Raw genomic sequence first — 15,924 nt, forward strand, 5'->3', positions numbered from 1 at the left:
CATAGCGTGGGGACACCCATGGCCACGCGGCTTCTGTTGTGACCTCTGCTCTGAAGGCTAGGCTGCCTGGGTCCCACGCCCGGTTCTACACGTGCCAGCACGTGCCAGCTGGGTCAGCCAGAGCCGGAGGCTTCACCCCCTCACCTGCAGGAGGAGTAACTGAGGTGAACATGCATGTGCGCCGCTCTTTTACTCCCAAACAGCCCACACACCCAGGTGATCAGGGCAGGGGCGGGGCTGGGGCTTGGGCTGCCGTCCCGCCCTCCCGCTGAGCAGAGCAAAGCACGCAGGCTCCCGGTGGGTGGGTGCAGGCCTCCCGCTGGGAGAGGCTTGTGGGAACGCGGCTGCCGTCCCCCCCCCCCCCCCCCCCCCCCCGCGCTGCCCTCACCAGTTCAGACCCTGCAGGAAAGCCCCGCTGGAGGCAGACAGGACAGACTCTATCCTGTACCCACACCTCCTTTCTGCTCCCACAATGAGGATGCCCAGCCCCTGCGGGAAATTTGGAATCAGAGGTGGGCCAGCGCCCTGCCTGCCAAGTACTGTTTCCTCCACTTTCCAGATCAGACCAAATCCAGAGATTTGGGGTGAGATGCCCAAGTTTCTACAGTTTGTAAGTGATGGTGGAACCCAAGCCTCTGGCCTCCTGATACATGGCTCCATTTAGTGCCAGCTCCCGTGAACTCAGACCCATTATGGGACTTCCCAGGTACCTGGGCTGAGAAATAAGAGAAAGCGTGACCCAGAGCAACCCTGGGAGGTTTCTCCGGGGAGGTCTCAGGGATCCAGCCAGGCGCCCCGGGCCCTGAGGTCAGTGTTTGGAGATCACGCTTGGAGACCGCGGGATGCCGTTCAGAACTGTCACGGATGGTCCTGGAAGACCCAGCTGCAGTTGCGAATAAAATTGTGCAAAAAGAAAAGGAAAGGCCCAACAAACATAATTACAGCCTGAGCACCGCCCCGTACCAGCCCCCCAGATCTGGGGATTTGGGGTTTGCAACTCAGCTAGAACAGAGGGGCTGGGCTAGGAGGCGTCTGGGGACAACAGCGCCTTACCTCCCTCGGGCCTGGGTGATGGCTTCTGGGCCGCCTTATAACCTCATTAAACAAATCAGACTCACTGAGCCCCCGGGCTGGCTGGACCTCCCCGCTTCAGAGGGGAGCCTGGGGCCCCGGCAGGAACAGAAAGCTCCGGGCTGTAGCTCCCTCGCTAGATCAGGACCAGCATCCAGCAGAGGTCTGGGAGGCCTGCAGGATGGGACGGGGATTAGAAGATTCTGCCTTATGATCCCAAACTGTACATTCCGTGTAAAACCTTCTCTGGTGCAGACACCCCAGGGCTCTGCTTCTGCGGAACGTTTTTACTTCACCAGCAGCCAAGGCTGCAGTGTGTCCCTCTGTCTCCGCCTCACTGAAACCACCCAGGCCAACAGATTCTGCTCTGAACCGGCTTTGACTGGGTCCCGAAAGCATCCAGCCACCTCCCAGTCCTGGGCCCGACGGTCAGCTTTAGGCCAGGGATGGACAACCAGGCAGCTTTCCACGGAGGTCCTTCCAGGGACTGGACTTGAGCTGGTGGACCTGGATTCAGACCCTGGCTCTGCCACAGGCGTGTGACACGTGCAAGTCACCTGAGCTCTCAGGAGCCTCAGTTTCCACACGTGGAAAATGGGGGAGATATTTTACAATTCGTGTAGTGAAATTCACAGCCCTGGAACCCTGTGGGTGCTTAGTTTACGTTGGCCTCTCCAGCCTGTCGTCCCATTTAATGATGGACAGACAGCAAAGTGCCTTTCCTCCCCCTTAGTTAATTAACGTCCTTTTCCTTCCTCCCTCTCTCCCTCATTCCCTTCTTTTCCACAGTGCCGTGTCAGAAGGCAACAGGGAGAGAGTTGTCCGCGGGTGTCATCTCACGGTGGCCCGGGCTGTGATCACCTCCTCTGTAGGGTGGACAGGAATTCCCGGTCAGTCAGGGCACAGCCACTGTATCAGTTTCCTGTGGCTGCCATAACGAGTTACCACAGACTTTGTGGCTTTAAAAAAACAAAACAAAACAAAACAGAAATGTATTCTCCCATAACTCTGGAGGCTGGGAGTCCAGAGTCAAGGTGTGGGAGGGGTTGGTTCCTTCTGAGCGGCTGTGGTGGAACCTGCCTGGTGCCCCTCTTACCGTCTGGTGGCTGCCGAGGCCCCTGGTGTCCCTGGGCCGGTCAGTGCTTCCTCCAGTCTCTGCCTCTGCTTCACACGGCCTCTCCGAGCATCCTCTTCGTATAAGGACCTTGCCACTGGCTCCACGGCCCACCCCAGTAAACCAACCATTTTGAGAAGATCCTCAACTTAATTATATCTGCAGAGACCCTTCTTCCAAACGAGGTCACGTTCATAGATTCCCGGGGTCAGGACTCGGATGTGTCTGTGTGGGGCTGCAGGTCGATCCGCTCCAGCTGCCCGCTGGCCAGCGCCCAGGGTTTCCTGCCTCCGGCCCGACGTCAGCCCGTCAGGCCCGCGGCCGCTTGAGGCCAACCTTGTAGGAGTTGAGGAACTCTTTCCTCGCCAGTTTTTAATCCTCTTACATTTGTGGGTTTATTAACTGCAAATTAGTGGGGGTTTGTGGCTTATAGAAGAATTTATTATTCCATATAAAACTTTTTTTTCTGGCTTTTCCCGCAGAGCCACTGATGACTTCTAACAGGCAGAAAACTGAGCTCTGCATGGGTCTGCTCTGCATCCTAACCAGGATGGCTGTTACAGTCGTCCCCAGCAGGGCAGACCCTCCTGCCACCTCGCGCTGGGCAGTCAAAGTCACCGTGCTTATCACTGCTCCCTGCTGGCTCTGAGGGTCCCGCTCCCCCAGCCCCCGGGCCAGCTGGTGTGCAATGCGTGTGGAGGGCCCGGAACCACGAGGCAGCAGGGTCCCGGGTGACGCCGTGGAGAGGAAACTAGGAAGTTGAGGTCTGGACCCCAGGGCCCGTGGGCAGAAGGCACCGGCAAGAATCGAGGGTCGCCACCCTCCTTCTTCTGTTTCTGTAGTTCACTGGTTCCGTGAATATTACTGGGTGTCCAGTATGTGCCAGGCCCCCACTGTAGGCTCCAGGGGAACATTCGTGAACAAGAAAGACGTAGCCCTCATCACAGAGACTACGGGGCTCTAGGCCAGGAGTCCCGAGCGCCTCTTAACTTACCACTGATTCCGGCGTGTCTGCCCCCAGCACCCTAACTCCGGCCCCCGGCGACCCCAAGGCTCAGCTCCTGTCCCTCTGCGTCCTCGGCGGGCCCCACTCTCTTCCGTCCCGTGGATTTGCTGATGCCTCCAGCACGGAGGTAGTGGCTCCTGGACCCCAGACTTCCACGTCCAGAGGCCTTCCTGCCACGCTCACTTGGAAGCTGACTGACATGCCAGCGGAGTCGCCCACGGAACCCCCCCACCGGAAGTGTCCCCAGCTCTGCGGAGGCAGCTTTGCTGGACCTTGCGTGACGCAAGTGCTCTCCTGTCACGTCCCGCATCCGAGCTCCGTCTTCAGCTCACAGGGGCAGTCTGAGCGCTTGACGCCCACCCCCGTCCCCAGGCCGCCCTAGTCTGTCCCCGGGTTGTTGCCATGATCTCGTCCTCGTCCCTCTGCAGTCTGCGTCCCGCGCGACAGCCACCGGGACTTGAAACACAAATCCGATCCTGTTCCCTTCTGTCCAAACACTCAGTGTCTCCCCGTCCGACTCTGGCCTCGGGTGACGAGCCCCGCTCCCACCGGCCTCGCCCTTGCCAACGCCGGGTATGTCCTGCCTCCCAAGTCCTGCCCTGGCTGCCTCCTGTGTCTGGAATGTTCCTTCCACAGTGATCGGCCTCCTGCAAGACTTTGCTCAGATGTCACCTCTCTAGGGAGGTCCTCGTCCACCACCATTTTGCAACTCCCTCCCGGCTTTCTCCTTTTCCTGTTTAGTTTTTTCCACAGTCTGAGTCTTCGTTATTCATTGATCGACATCATCCGTGGTCTGTCCCCCGCTCTGTCCACTCTTGCACCTGCAGCGCCTGGCACGGCTCCTGGCCCAGGGAGGACGCTTGGCAGTTATTTGGTGAACAGACAAATGGGCTTGTGGCCCCTGGAGAATCCATTTCTCTGAGCTTCAGCTTCTCCCTCTGAGCTGTGGGAGCGAGGGACCATCTCATCCACAAGGTCCTTCTCAGCTCTGGTCACCCGTACCCAGACCTCTCGCCGAACCAGACTTAAATATCCACAGCCCAGGAGGTAGCCCAGGTGCCCCAAGCTTTCTAACTTGGAGAAATGCCCACGGGGGTGGTCCCTCATCCCTGCCTGACGCGAGGTCCCCTTCCCACAAGCCCTGTGGTCCGGACCTCGGGGTCCCGCCTTTAGGCCAGCTGCGTTCTGCTGTGACCAGGAGCGCCTCAGAGCCTCTGGTGTCCTGCATGGATGGGCCCAGCATCCAGGTTGTCCAGGTGAGGTGGTGCTGCCCATGGGGACCCACCCACTTCTACAGGACCCGGTCCTGCTCTGAGTATCATATCTTAGAGTGACAGGCTTTTCTGGGCAGGGTGGTGAGAATGTGAAATGTCTACAAACCTCGACCCAAAGAACTCGGGAGGACAGGAGGCGGAGCGTGACTTAGGTTACACACGGGTGGTCGTCTGGCGGATGGGGTGGGGGCCAAGGGGGAAGCGAAGGGGATGCTCTAGCCCAGGATGAGGACGGCAACTTCATTCTCAGGGCAGCCCGACAGCGGCTGCCAGTGCAAGGGGATCGAGGCAGAGGCGGAGCCCTGGCCACCGGGACCCCAGGGATGACCCCGGGCGGGTTGGACTTTCCCTCTCACTTTCCTCCCAGTCCAGGGTTCTCAGATCCCCGGCGCCTCCTGAGGGCAGGCAGCTTGAAGTCTCAGTGTCAGGACGAACAGCTGCATTAAAAGCAGCCATGCTGCTGCATCAGGGACTTTCTGGGGTTTCTTTCTGGCAAAGAAGAGGGTGTGGGTAGAGGGAAGGGGAAGGAGGGCATGCCTGTCTCTCCAAAGAAACTGAGGACAGTTTTACAAACGGCTGCATTCGTTAATGGGTGGCCTGGTCGGCAGGCCGTTTAGACAGTACAGCAATGCTAGGAGTCGTGAAGTTTTGTTGGCTCCTGGCTCACCAGGACATCTGCCCCGAATGTGTGGAGTCAGCCTTGGGGCCCGGGCTCAGCAGTTAGGACTGGTAGTGTGCTCACCGCGCTTAGCCGCCTTCCCTACCAGCCTTGGTAGGTAAAAGTGGCTCCGACCGTCTGGGGTTTGTGTTTCGCGTGGGAGCTGGGCCCCCACATTCCTCCACATGCCTTTACCTGTGATCTGGTGATAAACACAGACATGAGCCTTGAGAATAGAAGTGTAAGTGGAAACCCAATTAGTGATATTAATCTTTCTCTGTGGAAAGTAGAGGCCAGCTTGTGTGTGCGCTGTCTGTTCTGGAGCCTCGTGTCCAGGAAGAGGAAGACGGAGAGAATCGCGTTGTGTGAGCACCCCCCGTGCGGGCTCTGGACCAGGTGAACAGAGTGCCTTGTGCGGTGGGCGTCCGAGTTACAGGTGAGGGAACAAACAGCAAAGTTCAGTGACTGGTCCAGGGTGACGCTGCTGGTCCCAGACGGCAGGAGCTCTTCCGTTCACTCCAAAGCAGAAAACTCACAGAAGACCCCAGCCTCCAGCTCGGAGTCACCTGCCTCGACCTGCCCGTGAGCGTCTGGGGAAACCTGACTCCCCCTCCACTCACCGTCTCTCCCAGTCTCCCCAAAACCTTGCCCTTGGCCCTGCTACCTGGAGCCCAGTGGGACTCGCTCTGCGTAGCACGGAGCCCATGTTAGCCCGGGAACCAGCAGGCCTGGCTTCAGGGCCTGGCTCTGACGGGCAGAGGTCTACCACTTTTCTCCGAGCCTCAGTTTCCCGATCAATAGAAAGACGGGGCTGGACAAGAAGACAGTAAAATCCTGCCAGCTCTGTGCTCCGAATACACAGCGGGGCTGCCGGGGTTCCCAGGAGTGGCTGTTTTCCTCACAGCCCGATGGCAGGAGAAACCGGGGCTGCGGGTCCTGGAGCATCACGGGGCTGGGGGCGCCTTCCTAGCTACATTTGCCGACGACGCCATCGGTCCCGGCTGGATGTGGCTGGGACAGCTGAGCAGACGACGGGGAGGATTAGCCACAGACAACCGCGCTTCCAGAGCGAGTTCTGGCTGGAGCTGGGAATGGGTTCTCTTTAACCTCAGCCCTTCCCAGCTGCAGACAGAACAATTCACTCTTCCTGGGCTCCCGGCTGATTCTGGGTTATTAAACATAATAGACTCTACAGCCACGGATGCGTTTTCCAGCTGAAGTTTAGGGCATCGTAAATCACCTGCGACGGAAGAATCAGACTCGTGCCAGGGAAGGCCTCCCCTGCCATCCCCAGGAGCCTGCAGGTCAGAGCCTGACCCGAGGGCCGAGACGCAGCCCCACGTGGCCAGCCGCAGGGCGCTCAGACCATCACCCTGACAGTGGACCTTCATGCACGTGGCCGGTGCCTGGGCTCGGGGAAATCCACAAGGGGATCCGTTTGCTTCCTGGTGCCAACAGGCTTCCCGTCTCACGTGGGAGACAGTATGTACCCGGACCACCCCGTTCTGGACGCCAACAGCTGGGGCTACAATCCTGGCGATTCCTTTCCTAGAACCGTGGTCCAGGGATGGTCTCCCTCTGTGCCTTAGTTGATCTCCTGCAGGATGGAGGTGATAACAGTACCTGCCGCAAAGGGCTGGCGTGGGAATGAGATGAATGCCGATAGTAAGTCACCCAGGACCGTGACTGTTACACAGTGATTACTATTACTATCATCACCGCTATTGTCGCCACCACCAGCGTCGTCACCCGTCTCACCCTGACCGTTTCTGGAGAAAACACCAGGACGGTTCTGGAAGAGCGAGTAAGTCGTCCTGACCGCAGGGACTGGGTGGGATTCAAAGGATGACTAGGGCTTTGACAGCTGAGGATGTGGGGAGAGGGCATCGGGCTGAGGGCAGAAGAGCCACAGCTAAACGCAGGAGGGGGTGAGGCTCCACGCGGGTGAGACGGCAGGTGGAGCTGAAAGACCGCTCAAGGTGTTGGAGCCCAGGAAGGCACCCGAACGCTGTTCTGGGAGTCGTGAGAAGCCTTTTCTGAGGGTTCCGAAGGATGACAGCATCAGCTCTGCATTTTAGAAGCATCTTTCTGGCGGGTGTGTAGTAGCTGAGTGGGGGCTTCAGACTCAGGTTCGAGGCCGGGTGTGACGCCAGGTCAGTGGAATGATATCTAAATTGCTGTCCCAAATAGACCAAAGCATGAACCACAGCGCAAGTTTCTGGATCGTGTAGTAGCCCCAGGAGGTGCTTTTCCTCAGCAGGTGGCCCTCCTCCGTGTGGTGACGCAGGGATCTGGCGTCTCGGGGTCCTGCCATCCCCAGGGCCTCGTTGTGCTTGGCATCTAGCTGGCAGAAGGGCGACGAGGCCGTGGAGGGGGCAGTCTGGCTGCTTCGTAGGCCCTGCTCTCGAGGTGGCAGGCGTCACCGCTGCCCGTCTTCTGAGGACCAGTGCCGTGGCCAGGCCTGCCGCAGGGAGCCGGGAAGATGCCGCACCTGGCTGTGCCCCCTGTTACAGAGGGCCGCACTTCCGTGAAGGTGGGAAGGTTCCATCTGTGCTTCTGACACCTGGGCCACTAGCCACACGTCGTGACCAAGCAGCTGAAGTGTGGTCGGTGTAGCTGAACTTTTACTCACGTGTCATACATTTACGTGGCCGACGGGGCTAGGGGCTGTGGCACGGGCAGCGTGGCTACAGAGAGAGAAGAGGGTGGGTTTGGGGGACACGGTGCTCTCTGCCTTGGCCAGTTAACGGCTGGGTGTGGTCAGGAACCTTCCTTAATTCCTGTGCTCACTTCCCTCGACTGTAACAAGGGTGGAACGGGAGCAGCTCCCGGCGAGGCAGCTGCAGGACAAGAGGTCGTTGGGGTGGATGCTCGGTGCTGGAGAGGTTGTCCCAGGGACGACCTGGAGCCAGGGCTCAGGCCGGGGAGCGCGCGGCCCCTGCCCCCGTCCTCACCTGGAAACAGTGCCCTCTGCGCAACCCGACTGCGTCGCTTGTTCTCCAAAGCCCACCCCTCGCCTCCCGCAGACCGTGCTCTCTGCCCTGATATCCCTCCTGCTGCCTGCACCTGGTCCAGGGGCCACATCCCCGTGTAGCCCTGTCTCAGCCACATGCATCTCCGTCTCCACAGGCCCTGGTGTTGGGTTTGTGGGACCCGCCACATCCCGCGCAGCCGTTCATCCCGCCGTCCAGATGGGGTGTCTCCCACGCGTCTCTGCACCGCCCGCTCCACCCAGTGGAATTCTCTGTGTGTTTAGGGGGTAGCAACAAACACCCGTCGCCCTGAACTGAAGAATTCCTCGGGGGCAGAGAGGGTTGCGGGGACGTTCCTGGGCCGTTAGACCGGAGGTGACATAGAGGTGACATCTGCGCGGCCCGGATGAAGCAGGGCGTGGCAGTGACCCTTGAATCTGTGTAGACATCCAGTTGGAAAAAATCAGGCTACCCTTTGGCATGTGGTTTGCAGAATTCTTGACATTTGCACCATTTTTATTCTCCCACGTTTTTCTACAAGAATAGCCTTTTCGTTCACATGCCCACTGTCTGTCAGGCCGTCCCTGGTAAGATTCCTGACCAGAAACTGTCGAGGAGGGCTGGAACCAGTCGGTTTGGCTGCTGGACGAAGTATGTAAGGGCTCGACGACGGCGAGGTCCCAGGGGACCTGTCCCAGGCTCGCTGGCCCCGGGCAGCCCTGAGGGTGCCGCTCAGGACTGGCTGGTGCCTCTTGACATCAGCCTCGGCATCTTAAGGCTGTCCCCGCAAATACTCCAGATTCCTGTGAGAGTCCGTTAATGTTTCTCATTAATCAACTTGTCTAGACCTTTCACTGACTCACTTACTCAGACAACAGTGTTCGTTGAGCGGCTGCTCTGTGCCAGGACCCTTGCGGGGTTTCAATTAGAAAACAGCAAAGTTTCTATTTTCAAGGAACTTTCATTCCAGTTTGGTGGGAAGAAAATAAACAGGTATCTGTCAGATGTCAACGTGTTCCATGAGGACAAAGCAAGCAGGGTATCTCGTTGTTATTGTTCTTTCAGCTTAGTGGCTGAAGACAACATTTGCGATTTCTCGTGAACCTGTGTGCTGGCCGCTCTTCTGCCGAGCTGTCCCGCGGGCCCGTCGCAAAGCTGTCTTCCGCTGGGGCTCAGCCAGGGCGCATGGGGCCTCGGTGCCGGCCACCCGCCCTCTCCACGCGGCCCCCGTCCTGCGGGAGGCCAGCCGGGCTCTCACACGTGCCGAGGGCCCTCCCAGAGGAGGCAGAGGCTGTGAGGGCTGTCGTGACTCAGGACGGGGCGGCCCCACGTCACTTCCACCCCATTCCGCCCGGGAGCCGGGATGGCGAGGCTGCAGGGGACTCGGGCCACTTTTCCGGGCAGCTTGATTGAGCTGTAATCGACCATATGACGTTGTATAAGTTTAAGGTGTGCGATGTGAAGATTTGATTCACTTATGCTGCCAAATAAATGATGAGACCCGGGGCCACCTCCGATCGACCACACAGGGCAAGGGAACGGCGCCCAGCGGGTCAGGGGGTGCCTCCTGAAGAGGGGTTATTTGGGCAGAGGCCTGAGGGAAGGGAGGGAGTGGCTGTGCCGCTGCCTGGAGTGTCCCAGGCAGATGAAATTGTGAGCAAAAGCTCTGGGGCCAGACCTGGTGGGCCTTTGCATTGAAGATGAGGCTGCAGTATTAAGACTCCTGAGGGAAGATGCTCCCATGTTACTTGTGAGGAATCTAGTTCTCCTGGGGCAGCAGAGGAGGGTTCCTGAATGGGCTGAACCAGGTGGAAGGGGGCTCTGGATTTGGAGACGTTGAGACGGGAGGGTGAATCGTTTGCACAATCAAAGGTCGGGAAAAAAATGCACCTACCCCGCCTCAGCCTCCATCCCCAGCCCTCTCGGCCTGATTTTCCAGGCGCCTCTGCCGCTCCTTGTAGAACCCCAGGAATCTGCAAACTCCTACAGCACCTCTGGCCTCAGGAAGGTGCGTTGCAAACCCCCTGCCCTCGGTTCACGTTCCCCTCATGCGGCCCGGGGGGCCTCTCTGAACGAATCCAGGTGTGCACACAGGAGGGGAAGGTGTATGGTTGCCTAAAGGACAGGGCAGGGCAGGGCAGAGCAGGGGTTACCCGAGGTCACCAGGGAAGTCTGAGCGGACCCCGGGAGTGGTGTGTGTGTGTGTGTCAGGGGCCAATTACCCAGCTCGACGGTCACTGCCCCTCTGGCCCCTGGGCCAGGCGCCTGGCTCTCCCTGTGGACTGTTAGGTGTCACGACCCTGCCGTGTAGAGGAATCTGTCATCGTCTCTGTGTTGACCTGTATTTACCACAAAACCTGCAAGTCACTGATTAAAGGGCCTCCCCGTGGCCCTGTCCTGGCGCTAGATGGCCTCGTGTACGCTGTCAGGGCAAGGGTGGCTTTCAAAGGCCGAAAAGGTGGGCTGGGGTCATCCTGGGGGCTCCTGGGGACACTGCACCTGAGCCGTCCCTCCCCTGCCAGAGCGGGGACCCTGTGCCCCAGCTGTTACCGACCAGGGTTCTTGGCCTCCTTTATCAATAGAAATTGATCAGAGGCCAGACAAGAAACTCAGGCCAGGCTTTACTGGGGCTCCTGCTGCAGCAGGGGGGATCGAGAACAAACAACACGTTCCCTTGCTGGCCCGCTCTCTGAAAGGGGGGTGAGCTTCTTCCTTTTGTGGGGTGAGGCTAGGGGTGAGTACAGAGGTCAGGCCAGAGGGGTGGCTTAAGTGTCCTGCCCACCCCTCAGGTGGTGTTGTGTGCAGGGGGCACGCGCAGTCCCCTGCTTTGCTCCCGACCCTCTGCTTTTGCTCCAGGCTCTTCAGAGGTGGCACTTTGGGTTTTTGGTCTCTTCGCATCTTTTGTCGAGAATTTGCCCCAACTGTGCGCGCACACGGTTATTTTTAGTCCCACACAGTTTCTTTGTATTTTGTGGCTCGAGGAGAGATGTGTCCAGGTGCCAGCACTGCAGCAAAGGGGCCCAGGTCCCAGCCTGGCTCACAGCCACCGGCTTGTAGAGGTGCCAGGATGGCACCCCCATGTCAGGCGCATCCTACGTAGGGCCGAGGCACTGGCTACTGAGTGAGACAGAAGCCAGCTTTACAGCTTTGAAAGCCGACATCCGTCCTGAAGTCTCTTGGTGGGGCGGGGGGACATCCTCTAAAAGTCCCTGTCGCGCTCGCCCCCCCCCCCCGTTCCCAGTCTCCACTCCTCAAAATGTGCACCACTCTTCCGGCGGGGCTTCCCCGCCGTGTGGGAGCTGGGTTCTCAGTCTCCTCCGAGGACGATCAGCTTTGCTTTTGGTCGCTTGCATGTCGCCTCCCGCCCTTAGCTGCATCGCCGTGAAGGGCACAACGCCTGGCACTGCTGCCACAAGCCTCCTTTTACAAACATCTGCACCCCTGGCTGCAGACTTTTCTGTGCGTTGAATTCGTGGAAGTGGAGTGACTCGGTGTGAACCTTCTCATTTGAAAAGATTCTGTCAAATTTTGCCTAAAAGGTCGTGCACGTTTAAATGCCCACCGAGGGTTTATTGGAACGCTGTTTCCCCATCCCCTCGACAACCTGGGTTGCTGTCGCTTTTCAACATCATTTCCAATGTTTTCTCTCTCTCTCTCTCTTGCTTTCCTTCTTCGGTTGCGCCGGGTCCTAGTCGCGGCAGGCGGGCTCCTAAGTTGCGGCATGCACGTGGGATCTAGTTCCCTGACCAGGAATCGAATCCAGGCCCTCTGCATTGGGAGTGCCGAGTCTTAACCACTGGACCACCAGGGAAGTCCCTCCAATGTTTTCTGATTATACACATGATATATGTTCACTGTTTAAAGAAAAGGGGGAAAGGCAGAAAAGGGTGAGAGAAAATAAAGATTAGCTGTCACGCCACCACCAGAAGGTAAGACGTCCTGTCCATTTTTGCAAAAGAAGAGAGCAGAGGCCACAGATAGCCAAGACGGTCACCTGAGGAAGCTTCCAGAATCCCTCGTGCCGGTGACAAGGTGTTAAAAATTGCCCCCTCCTCCCCAGGCCCCCTCCCCATCCACTGGTGTCTCCAAAGGCTTGAGATACTCTCCTCAGCCCAAGGAGCTGTTCGGAGAGAGTTGGTTCCATTGTCCACCCCTAAGTGTCCCCTCAAAACGGGTCTGTGGCCGGGAAGGCCCCCACCGAGGTCTGGGGGCAGCGATGGGAGAGGAACAGCCCAAAGTGTGTTCCGGACATTGGCCCTGGGCCCGGCAGGCTGCCAGCCCCTCTCTCCAGCCAACCCAGAGCCAGCGTCCGTTTCCCGGAGCCTCTGACGCGCCCTGGGCACTGCCCTCCAGCGACTGTCCTGCCTTCTTTCCAGAGACCTGAATTACAACCAGCTGCACGAGTTCCCCGTGGCCATCCGGACGCTGGGCCGCCTGCAGGAACTGTGAGCTCCTCTGTGGGGTTTGGGGTGTCCCCTATGCCCAAGGGCCCCCCACGCCCTCACCTCCCGAGGTCCCGACCTCCCAGGTCAGCAGTCACAGGCCTCGGAGCTGGCTCTGCCCCACCCCCCGACGGCCACTGCTCGTTTTATTCTAAAATGCATTTGCTCCTGCTAAGTGCAAACCAGGGGTGAGACGGACACCAGCCGTCCCCTAGGGCTTCAGGCCTGTCGAGGATGCAGCGTACAGGGGCAGGACAGAGCAGCTCAGGGTTGGCATGTAACTCCGACCCTAGATCATATGATCTTAGCTGAAACGGTCTGGGTGTCCAGAGAGCACAGGAAGAGCCCTGTGGGCTCACCTGTCTGAGGTCAGCCTTAGAGGGTGGATGGGCTTTAGGCGACAGTGGGGGAGGAGGACCAGTGGAGATAAGGACCCGGCGGGGCAGTGAGTACGCAGAGGGGCGCTGAGCCAGTGGGGAGACAGCCTTCGGGGAGGAGGGGCCGCCGTGTAGCAGGACGGGCTCTGCGTGGTGCTGAGCGGGACCAGTTAAGGCAGTGGAAGTTTACGACCAGAGCCCAAACCTCCAGGCAGCACTGGATCTGTTCTCACGGCCACCGGGGCCTTTAGCACCAACCCCCAGCCTCCCCCTCACCTGGTCCAGACGGCTGACAGCGTGAACGCCGGGAAGCGGGTGGGGAGCTGGGCCAGCGCAGGGGAGGGTCCACGTGAGGAGCGGCTGCACGCCCCCCACTGCCAGCGAATCACCAAGGCCTGCCTTTCCCCTGGAGTGGGGTGGGGGCGGGGAAAGGCGGGGAGAAGATTGGCTGGGTCTGTAGGGCGTGGCCTGAGCAGGGCGTGCAGAGGCCTGGGAGCAGGAGATGTAAGCTCGGGGGAGAGAGCAGAGCCCTGGGGTAGCAGCAGCAGGAAGGCACAGGCGTGGGGCGTGTCTGTCCACATCCATTGGGAGAAGCAGCTTGAGGACAGGGGCTCCTGTCTTGCAAACTGAATCCCTCGGAGCTCGGCCCAACCCCGGCCACGAAGCGGGTGATCAGACACGTGCCACGAGCGAACTCACGCAGGAACATTGACGGAACAAAGCAGGCTGGGTGGGCATTGGCTGCAGGTGAATTTCGTGAATGAGCATGGAAGTGATGAGAGGAGGGAGGACGGGCCCCAGAGGCCAGGAAGACACACAGAAACCTGGGGTCTCTGGTGAAAAAAGGACGGCAGAGGGGGCTGCTCAGCATGGATTGTGCTTTCCGGTCCAGCATTTACTTGGAACTGTCCTCCCCGGTAACCAGATGCACTGTTCCCGGCTTCTAGAGCCTGGACACCCGGAGGGGGGGGCCTCGCCCCCTTTTCTCCTCCACAGTCACGGGCGTCCCCCCTACTCCCCCCCCAGGGCTCCACTCCTCAGTTCAGGGCCTTGAGGCCAAGCCTGGCTCCATCTGGGGACCACTTCCCCTCCGGGGCCCTCTGTTTCTGCGCTCCCTCCTGCCATGCAGCCTCAGCTCCCCGCTAGGGGCCTCCAGGGTTCTGCCCTCCTTGGGGTGCAGGCCCAGCCTGTTCCCCTGAGTGGCTCTCGCAGTGCCCTCAGCCCAGGCTCACCCTCTCTCCTTTCCACGGGTCGTTGAGCAAAGAGGGAAAGTCACAGGCAGATGTGGAACCGGGGTCCCCAGGCTGATGTCCCTTTGGGCCCATGGCCTTCCTGTCCGGCTGTTGGAGAGCGTCCTGGGGTCCCCTGTCCCCGTCCACGGGCTCTCCGCACCCTTCTGACGCCCGTGTCATCCCCCAGGGGTTTCCATAACAACAACATCAAGGCCATCCCCGAGAAGGCCTTTCTGGGGAACCCCCTGCTGCAGACGATGTGAGTCCTTGCTCCTCACGCGTGTTGGGGGAGGACGGGGCTGGCAGGCGGAACTGGAGAGGGGCTCCCTGCGTGCTGGTCTCCGCGGAGAGGGGAGAGCAGACACCTGCCTCGGTCCAGCCGGGAGGGCGAATGAAGGGCTTCGGTGTCTTTCCTGCAGACACTTTTATGACAACCCGATCCAGTTCGTGGGGAGGTCGGCGTTCCAGTACCTGCCCAGGCTGCACACCCTGTGAGTTGGTGCCTCCCCCTGCCCCCTGGCACCACCCCCGCCCGCCAGTCCCGCCAAGTCAGGGTCCTGCTCACATAGCTGAAGGAGCAACAACCTGACAAGGTTCTGGTTCTCCGGGGCCCCCGGAGCCACACCCTGTGACTCTTGGCCACCCAAAGGCATCCTCGTCTCTCCTGCTCTGTCAATTCCCATCCCAAGTGCAACATCTTCAGAAAACCTCCTGCAGGTGACGCTCTACACGCAGCAGCACAGGGACACCCCTGAGTCTTCTGGGGCGCAAGCTCCACCTTCCTGTGCGCCCCACTCTCACCCCTGAGGCTGGTGCCATCCGTATGTTTCATCGCTGGACCCCAGGCTCTCCCGCTCAGGCCCGAGCCCAGGGTCCTCCTCAGGATCCGGCGGCACCCATCCTGCTGGGCTCCTGTCGCGTGCAGGCCCGCGTGGTCCCCCGAGGTGGGGTGACCACTGGGGGAAGCCCCGGCAGGTGACATTTAGGGGAGACCCGCTTCCCGGCTCCAACGAGCAACCCCAGCAGACAAACACCTTTCCGGAAGCACTCAAGCTGTTGCCTTTCAAACGGGGCGAGTCCCACGGTTCCTGCCTGTGTTTTGTGCACACTGGGCCTGGGTGGCCAGGTGGCTGGGGGCCAGGTGACCGGCTCTGTCCGGGCCAGGCTGGGTGGAGCTGACCTAGGAAATGGCAGCTTGGACCCTGCTAGGCATCCAGCCTCCACCAGGGCCTGAGCAACTGGGGTCACCGGAGGGAGGTCGGGGAAGGATGGTGTCCCCAGAAGATGGGGTCCCTGTGGTGGGGGTCCCTGAGGGCTGACCCCCCTTCAGCACCTGGTGCTCTATCTCCAGATCTCTGAATGGTGCCACGGACATCCAGGGGTTCCCAGATCTCAAAGGCACCACCAGTCTGGAGATCCTGTGAGTGGACGCTGGCCCCCCAATCCCCCGTCGCCCCCCAGAGTCCCCAGAGTCTGGTCCCCGTTGTCTGGCCTTCTAGCCTGGCCCCGAGGGGCCCATGGCCGCTCCCACCGGGCTGGCAGGTGGTTCGGGGGAGGGGCTGCTCCTCCCCGCTTTCCCAGCCTGCAGTTTCTCTGCGATCCTAACCACAAGCCGAGGTGCACGGAGGACCCGGGAGCGGCAGGAGGGCTGTGACAGCCACCTCCTGTGCCTCCTGGTTGCCACTTTGTCCTGGGGGGAGGGGGGAGAGCGTAGCAGGCCCTTGATTCACCGTAAGAGAGTGAGCAGAAGGGCCACGCGGACACCCAGAGCTGGAAAA

General features: G+C 59.9%; 1 protein-coding gene across 1 annotated transcript in view; it reads left to right on the forward strand.

Moving 5' to 3' along the window:
- The window catches only part of LGR6 (leucine rich repeat containing G protein-coupled receptor 6), a 95,523-nt gene that overhangs the window by 66,998 nt on the left and 12,601 nt on the right, over positions 1 to 15,924 (forward strand). The window contains exons 7-10 of the mRNA XM_065879769.1: positions 12,472 to 12,540; positions 14,334 to 14,405; positions 14,566 to 14,637; positions 15,498 to 15,566. Coding sequence (XP_065735841.1) covers positions 12,472 to 12,540; positions 14,334 to 14,405; positions 14,566 to 14,637; positions 15,498 to 15,566 — 282 coding nt within the window. The remainder of the gene's footprint in view (positions 1 to 12,471; positions 12,541 to 14,333; positions 14,406 to 14,565; positions 14,638 to 15,497; positions 15,567 to 15,924) is intronic.

Source organism: Phocoena phocoena, chromosome 1 (genome assembly GCF_963924675.1).
Source record: "Phocoena phocoena chromosome 1, mPhoPho1.1, whole genome shotgun sequence".
NCBI lineage: Eukaryota > Metazoa > Chordata > Mammalia > Artiodactyla > Phocoenidae > Phocoena > Phocoena phocoena.